General features: G+C 40.7%; 1 protein-coding gene across 1 annotated transcript; it reads left to right on the forward strand.

Annotated features, from left to right (window-relative positions):
- The first annotated feature begins 5,793 nt into the window (after nucleotides 1-5,793).
- On the forward strand, nucleotides 5,794-6,779 carry LOC132369539 (olfactory receptor 8B4-like). Its single transcript, XM_059929218.1, is given in 2 exon segments — nucleotides 5,794-6,700; nucleotides 6,703-6,779. Coding segments are annotated over 2 exon segments (984 nt in total).
- Nucleotides 6,780-8,997: the final 2,218 nt, after the last annotated feature.

Here is an 8,997-nt window from a genome sequence, read left to right on the forward strand (position 1 = left end):
TGGAAGGGGAAAAATCATTCAAAATGAAGAAAATCTCTGAGAGTTTGTTACACCCTTTTAAGAAAGTGATTTTGGCGGGTGTGTCCGCCTTCATCACCGGGATGTGAGAAAGCTGCCCCACAGCCTGGAATGCTTTCCCTGCACCCACTCCCCGCCCACGTTCCCCTTAATCTCCAGTCCCTATTCCACCAGCCAGGGTTCTTGACTGCAGACAGCAGACATTGATTCTGGTTAACTTCTTCAAAAAAGGGAGTTGTCAAGAAATGGGGTGGTTCACAGAATCTTAGAGCAGACTGAGGAACCAGTTTTTGGAGTCAGGCAGCAACCAGGGGAAGCCAGGTGGTGGAATTACAGCCAAGTTACACCTCAGAACCATCTGGTTAGGCTGAGCTGGCTGCTCCTGCTGGTGCCACCAACACCTGATGTTTGTTACTGACTGATCCATTTTTTTTTGTCTTTCCTTGTGCCAAAAAGAAATATAAGTTGTTCTTGTTTCTTGTGTCACTTGCCCCAGACTCAGAGACCTGCATGGGAACATCTGAGCTGAGCTCAGGTCTTATGTTCTCTGGAGAGATTTCACGGAAAGAGGCCAAGTCCTGGCTCCATCCAAGGCTCACACAAGGGCAGATTCCCAAATGCAGAAGGAGTGCCAATGCTGGACAGTCACAAACAAACAACTATTTTTATCCCTACTTACTTTTTGGTTTTAAACCTGAATTTCACTTCCTCAGGGAGGCCTTCCCTGACCCTCCATTAAATGGGTTCATAGCACCCCATAACTCCTTTCTGGCACACTTACTGTATTTCTAATTGATTATTAGAAGTATCTGTTTATTCTAGGTTTCTCCATATAAATTACATGTTTGAAAGAACAGGGACTATGTGCAACTGTTTCCACTGTTGCTTTACTTTTAGTGCAAAACACAGGGCTTAGAATGTGGTAAATCCTCTCTATATATCTGTCGGACCTTCTTTACTTCTACATTTCTTGGGTTATATTTCTAAATGATAGTTATTTCCCCATCCCCCTAGCTGATGTTGACTTCTGGATAATTTCTACTCTCCAAGTTACTTATTTTCTCTTTACCTGTGTCTAATAGGCTGTTTAACATATTCATAGAGTTGCTAATTTCAACAATCATGTTTTTATTTCTAGAAGTTCTATTTGAGGGAATTCCCTGGTTTGGGAACTAAGATCGCACAAGCTGCGCGGTGTGGCAAATAAATAAATAAATAAAGTTCTATTTGAGTCTTTAAAAAAATATGCCTTGTCAATTTTGATTTTTCCTTCATTATACTTTCAATTTGTTTTTTTTTTCCTTCGAATACATCAAGTACATTTTTTTTGTATTCTGTCCCTGATAAGCCTAATAATTTTGCAGGTCTGGTTGTACAGACTGTGATTTTTCATTTATGGTGATTCTCATCCTGGTGGCTTATTTTGTGTTTGTTTAGTGATTTTCATTAAGAGCTTATGATCCTTGGATATTTATCTGGGGAAATTCTTTGATATCTTGATTTAAACTGTATTTTTCCAGGAAGGATTTTTTTTTTTTTTTTGGTTATATATGTAATATGAATTTTCTACCTAAAACACAGAGGTGGTTAGAACTTTTCAGGGGATATTTTATTTCTTTTTCTGCCCTTCTAGAGCCAAGGCCAAGACAGATACATATCTCTGCCCTCTTCCTATGTGAGCTTTTTTCTTCCTCTAATTAAGCCATGGAAGATGTTCCCCTTTGGGGATCTAGTATTATGCATCAATAGGTTCCAAACTCCCAACCTGCTTGATTCCCAGGCTTTATCTCTTATGTCCTGCATAGGCAACCCAATTAAACTCTGACTCTGGGCCACGGGGCATCTACTAGTTCCCAAAGGGCAAACCCCAGGTCCAGTGCTTGTGCACCCCTCTGGATTATTACTTCCTTATTTTTTCTCTTTTGCTCTCACAGGAATTCACTTAGTTTCTGCCAGTTCAAAAATTAACAAATAGATGATTTTTATATTTTTTTCTGAATTCTTGGTTTTGTTATATCAGGAGAGATTTTTCTGAATATAAAGTTTGCAAGATTGCTGGAAATAGCTAACCTTAATAAAAACTTGTTGGATGATGAATAAATGAATACACTGACTTCTACTCTAATGAACAGAGATAATTCTTTCTTACTGTTCCATTGCTGGGTCATTGCTACACATCTGCTAACCTGTTATTTAAGAGGGGGAAATGCAGTGGGTAAGAAATTATGTACTAGAAAGAAATAACTATTTTCTTCATAAAAATAAACCTCAAAAACATCATCTAAATATGGAACTGGAAAAAGATTCTCTGAGTAGTGAGGGGGAATTAGACCAAGTAATCCTGACCTGTACTAGAAACTGTCCTGGCCCCTAGATAGCTTCTGCTCTCCCTCAACATTGGATAAACTGCCATAAACTTTCTGCTTTGTGGTGTTTTGGGCGACAAAGCCAGAGTGTTCCAATATGACTGAGATGCTGGGGATGACAAAAGAGGAATAAGAGTATGGAGAGAGAGAGAGAGAGAGGGAGGAAGGAAGGAAGGGAGGGAGAGAGAGAGAAGGAGCGGGGAAGGGGGAGAGAGAGAGAGAAAGTGAAAGCTGTATGCTTTCATGACTGAGTCACAAAGCATCACTTCTGCCATACTCTTGCTTTGAGAAATCCCAAGTCCCTGCCTAGATGCAAGGTTAGAAAGCATAGACACCATCTCTTTATGGGAGGAGTGTTAGTTTCATTGTACCAAGAGCATGTGGGATGTAAGATGCATGTATGTATGTATGTATGTATGTGTATGTGTGTGCAGGAATGGCCATCTTTGGAGAGAATAATCTGCCACACATGCACAATGTCTAGTTGTTATAAACATAATATTACATAGAAAACATCCAGCATAATGCCAGGTGCTCTGCAGTTGCTCCATATGCATTAATCCTTTTTCCTCTTGATTTCCTCCCTTTTATATGAGAAACAAAAGGGGGTTTTATTTTAAGAGAAATAAGATAGATGAGAAATAAAAAAGGTACTTTTGCATGTGTTATCATACTGAAAGTTGGTAGGTTAGTAAATCTCCATTTTATAAATTAGGGAATTATGCCTCAAAGATGTTTAGTAATTTTAGTGTTAAAGTAATTCCGCAGGATGATTTATTAAGATATTCATTTGTTTTTGTTCTCCATTTATGTTGTAAGTAAACTTTTAATTGAAGGGTAACATAAGAACACAGTCTGATGAATTTTCACAAACTGAACACATCCATGTAACCAGCACCCCTATCAGAAACAGGACATTGTCAGCAACCCTGAAGCACCCTTCATAGACCTTTCCAGTCACTAGCCCCCAACTGACCAACCATGAATAACTGCTATCTGACTTCTAACATCAAAGATTAGTTTCCTTGCCTTTGAACTTCATATAAATAGAATCATAAAGTATGCCTTCTCTTGTCCTTGGCTTCTTTTCTTCCATAATAGCTTTGTGACGTTTATCTGTTTAACTTTCATGAACCTTTTTGGCATGTTTTTAAGGTATACATGTGTATACTTATTTTTATTCGGTATACATCTAGGAGTATAACTGCTGGGTCAAAATGTATGTATATGTCCAAGTTTGTTAAATACTACTAATCAATTTATTGTACCATATACAGCAATATACAACAATGTTATACCATGGTACCAATGACTGCAATATAGAATTGTACCAATGTTTTATTCCTTGTTCCTATGTAATTCTTCTCTCCCTATTCCCCTTCCACATACTTTAGGCAGGTAACTATGGTTTTAACTTTATTTGCTTTAGGTTTTTTTTGCTAGGTATAAATCAGAAGCAGCCTGAAGTTAATGCCCTTCCCATTTTTAAGCCAAAATCTACTGACAAGATAGTACTGGTTGGCCAGGAAGAGTAGGTTCAGTGAAGGAGAACTCTCAGGGTAAGGAGGGTGAAGGACAGAGAGACTCCCTTGCTCAGAAAGCAGATAGAAGTCAGTGGGTCTAGGAGACAGCAGGAGCCAGAGGACCTGAATAGCTGCTTACGCTCTTTTTAGTAGGGTGACCATATAATTTGTCATCCAAATCCAGACACTTTTGAGAGTGAGAAGGTTTGCTATTAATAATTATACAGGGATAATGGATGTAAATCAGGACTGTTCCAAGCAATCTGGGATTATTTTAGGCAGCTTCAGTGGAAACTTACAAATGTAGTTGCTCACATATCTCTTGAATATTTCTTAGAATATTCATGTAGCAGATCACATGGAGAACAATTTTGTCATCTGAAGGATGACAGGATTAAAACCTTTAGGTACATCTCCTGTTAATACCTTAGCCTGCACACATCCATCGAGTAACTTTGTAAAGGGGTGTGTGTGTGTGTGTGTGTGTGTGTGTGTGTGTGTGTGTTTCTTTGCATATATGATGTGATATTTTAATCTCCTCATATATAGTAAAAGCCAGCCTATGGCCCTTAGTAGGGCTGAGGGTAGGTGGTGTTTGGGGCGAGGGGTGTCTCCACTGTTCTGAGCAGCTCAGGGTGCTAGAAACATTTTGTCTGAGGTGCTTTCCATATCACCTACAAGTCTGACCTAACTTTTTTTTTTTGTCCTATTCTCAAAACTCCTTTGAAAATTTAGAAATAATGGCTAAAATTAGTTTGGGATCATCCTCTCTTAATGTCAAGTGTAAGTGCCAAGCTTTAATAAAGGAGAGGAAAACTGAGGGTCCCCCCTCCAATTCAACACTAAACAACATGAAGTCCTTGGAGATAAGGAGAAGTTTGAGTAGAACACCTGAGTCCCAAGATGCTAGGTAAACATCATCATCCAGGCTGTAAACAAAGACAGTACAATTTCTTCCCTGTAGGGACATATCTCTGAGAAATTCCCAGGGGATTGAAACTGTATCTAATCAGATCCCTGAGATCATCAAGTAGCATAAAGTTCTTCATGATATGCCAGCTGGGGTTCTGGTGAAAATGAGCGTTGCTATTTTTTTTCTCCTAAAGTTGATGTATATACCATCTGGGAAAATCCACAAACAGAAATCTTGGTCTGTTCCTAGAGCACCTTGGAGACTGGGGTCTGTAAAAGCTCTGATTCTCAGCACCAAGGGAATCAGAACAGTTAAAACTTGAGGCTGTCTTCTTTATGCACTAACACCATTTTCTCCTTTGAGATAATGGAAAAAGAGATTGCACAGGGCCCAGGACTGTGGGGGGCAAGGAGGAGGAAGGTGAATGTCTGACTCCCATTCTTCCTGATGGCTTTCTTTTCAACTCACAAATAAGGGGTCTGGGATGTATTGAGCCCTTCCCTACTCTTAACACTGACTCTGGTATGAAATGCAGTGAAGGGACTGAGAGGAGGAAGGTAGGAGGTGCAAACAGAGGGGACACTCTTGGCTTTCTCCCCATGGCGGGAACCCCGTATCTGGTTGGGAGAGGGAGGCAGGACGAATGGAGACAATGGGGACAGGAGAGCTCCTGTCTCTGAGCTTGAGGCAGTGGGCTCAGGTTGTACTCCTGCTGGCTCTTGGAAGGTCTTTCTGAGAGTCGCTGGGCAGCCAATTCAGGGGCTCCATCTCCTCATCTCCCAAGTGGGGACAGAACTCTTGCTGCCTATGCTAACAGACTCTAGCTTGGATTCACGATCAACCCAGGGGAGCTGAGATATAGTCACAGACACATTGTCAATAGCTTTGGGGGGGGGGCACAGATGAGAGAAGAAAGGCACAAAGGAGGGCATCCATGCACTGGCTCATCTTCTAGACCTTTTTTCCATCAGCCATGCTTGTGCCTCTAACCAGTCTATGTATTTTGCCCTTGTTTCCACAGACAGCGCCCCAGAAGAGAATGAGAAAGAGCTCCTCAGTGACTGAGTTTATCCTTGTGGAATTATCAGAACAATCAGAGCTCCAGCTCCCCCTCTTCCTCCTGTTCTTAGGGATCTATGTGTTTACTCTGGTGGGCAACTTGGGCTTGATCACCTTAATTGGGCTGAATTCTAGCCTTCACACTCCTAAGTACTTTTTCCTCTTCAACTTGTCTTTTATAGATCTCTGTTATTCCTGTGTGTTTACCCCCAAAATGCTGAATGATTTTGTGTCAGAAAACATCATTTCTTATGTGGGATGCACGACTCAACTATTTTTCTTCTGTTTCTTTGTCAATTCTGAGTGCTGTGTGTTGGTATTGATGGCTTAGGATTGCTGTGTGGCTATCTGCAATCCTCTGCTGTACACGGTCACCATGTCGCCTCATGTCTGTTCTCTGATGATGTTTGGTTCGCATGTGATAGGGTTTTCTGGGGCCATGGCCCACACCGGAAGCATACTGAGACTGACCTTCCGTGATTCCAACATCATTGACCATTATCTGTGTGAGGTCCTCCCCCTCTTGCAGCTCTCCTGCACCAGCATCCACATCAATGAGCTGGTGTTTTTTATTGTTGTTGGAGTGGTCATCACAATATCCCTCATCAGTATATTCATCTCTTATGCTTTGATTCTCTCCAGTATCCTCCGTATTCCTTCCGCTGAGGGCAGGTCCAAAGCCTTTAGCACATGTGGCTCCCACGTTGCTGTGACTCTGTTCTTTGGGTCAGGGGCATTCACTTATTTAAAACCCTCTTTTCCTGGACCTATGGACCAGAGTAAATTTGCCTCAGTCTTCTACACCAGTGTGGTTCCCATGCTTACCCTTTGATCTACAGTGTGAGGAATAAGGATGTTAAAGTTGCTCTGAGAAAAACCCTGAAGACAGTGTTCTTCTGATGGTTCTGTTTGTATCAGTTATTTACCGGTAAGCATCATACTCAAGAATCTTTTTATCTACAGGTGTAGGAATTTTAATCTTTTTTCCTTAAGTGGGGTGTTCTCTCTACTTAAAAAAATCGCAAATCCCTTGCTTATACTCTTTTTGAGGTTTATACTGGTTCACTGCATGCAATTTAGCATCTATTAAGTGCCTATTGTTTACTGGACTCTATACTAGGTCCAAGGGATGAGCAAGACGAGGCGCTATGCCTTCCATCCTTTTCTTGGTAGGCTAAGTGGGTTTGTCCAAGCAACTTTTCTGGCTGGGAGATGGGGCAGGTGGTGGTATGAAGGTCCAGAAGAGTGAATTTATTTTTTCTTCAGTTATGGGAGCAGCCTTACCAAAGACGAAAGGTAGATATACCTTGGGCCATAAGTAAGGTAAGTCTCCCAACTCCTACAGAGGTTGCTTGGCTAGGAAGATTGTAAATCATCCCTTTCATATACATCCATGTACACACAAGAGAAAGCCTCACTTAAGAGTTCTTTACATGGCCTGAAATGTAAAGATAAATCAAACCTAAAATCTTTCTTTTCAAAGTTCAAAACTCTTAGGCCATGGATCGGTAACCATGGGGTAGGTGGTTTATAACTGAGCCAAATTCTTGGGCCCTGGGCTCTAAGGGTGAAAGTAAAAGAATAAGGGAGAAATTCCATGGATTTACAAGATTATGTTAACTGCTACCTCTATCCTGCCTGAGATACTGTGCATATTATAGGCATTTAGGACAATTCTTTTATTATTTTCAGTAGATTTAGATATTACTGTCTCTGAGACTGTGTGTATGTACGTGTGTGTGTATTATAGTTAACTATTAGAGAATCAGGAAGAAAGAGGAGTCACATTACACTTTCCACTTGCAGGAAGACTTGGAAGCAATCCCGATTTTGAGTGCCAAAGACTGCTCTGTACTACTCTGTTGAAGATTCTGCTATTCTATAATGGATAGCTCAGATTTTGAGGAGTACACCCTCATAAACTTTCCTGTGTGTTGGCAGGAAGGTGAACTTAGGGCCAAACCAACCCACATGGAAAGATGGGAGAATGGAGACTCACGGTGGGGTCAGAAGAATGGGACCCTCTCTGTGTAAAGACTAGAACTTGGGGTGCCCATGAGATCATCTGTAAAAAGCATTTGGTACTTTTGGATACGGGAGAGTCATATAAAGTACTCAGTCTATATATTTTGCTTTGTTTGTATTCTTCCAACTCACCCATAAAATTGGATAGCTGCACAGTGTATATTGGTATGAGAAACGAGGAAACAGAGGTGTAAGACCTTTCTCACATTTATCTCTCTGCTGACACTTGTTAGAAGTGGCAGCATCGTACTGAGAAGAAAGGTAGTTCAAGTGTGCCAGGTCATGGCCAGAAGCAAGGCATCCTGAGATGCAGCCGAGAGCAGCACAGAGAAGCACCTGCAGCAAGGAACTGACTAAGGAGGAGACGTGAAATAAAACTTATTTTCTCCAAATATGCTAAAGGGAGGGCGTTTTTGAAGGTAGAAAAATCCAATACTTGGATTACATCTGGATTATGATAAAAATGATACTTAACCTTTATTGAGCACTCTATGTCTGGGCACTGTTTAAGGTGCCTTACATATATTAACTCACTTACTGGAATCGTGTTAATGCCATGCTGAACCACTGCTAGTCAGTCCTCTGGACTTAGCTAAACTCTATCCTCCAGAGGATTATCTAGGTCTAGGCATGTGGAGACCTGGGGATATTAGTAAGAGTCAAGAATAAGGAAGAATAAGAATAAATATAATTTGATATGCATAAAGGAAAAAAATACCATTAGTATAAATGAGTGGAAATAAGGGACAAAGCAAAACCATAAGGATGTGAGTGGAAAGGAATAATTATGAAATAAGTTCATTAAAGCCTAAGAATAACTTTATTTACATTCATCCCATATTGGCATTGGAGTAACTAGAGGTGAAAGCATAAGTATGACTTAATGAGACACCGGCTTGGAACCCTTTGTCACTGAAGATCTGAAATGATAAAAACTCAGAGGCTCTTTTCCTGGTTCTTGTAATAGCCAGTAAGAGCCATTTATTTCTCCCACAGAAAAGACAACATTTCATAAATTATGAAGACCTTCACCTCTCTCACAAACTAAGGATAGGTCATCTTGCATATCCTTCTAGGTTGGTGTTGAGGAACT

Source organism: Balaenoptera ricei, chromosome 8 (assembly GCF_028023285.1).
Source record: "Balaenoptera ricei isolate mBalRic1 chromosome 8, mBalRic1.hap2, whole genome shotgun sequence".
Taxonomy (NCBI): Eukaryota; Metazoa; Chordata; class Mammalia; order Artiodactyla; family Balaenopteridae; genus Balaenoptera; species Balaenoptera ricei.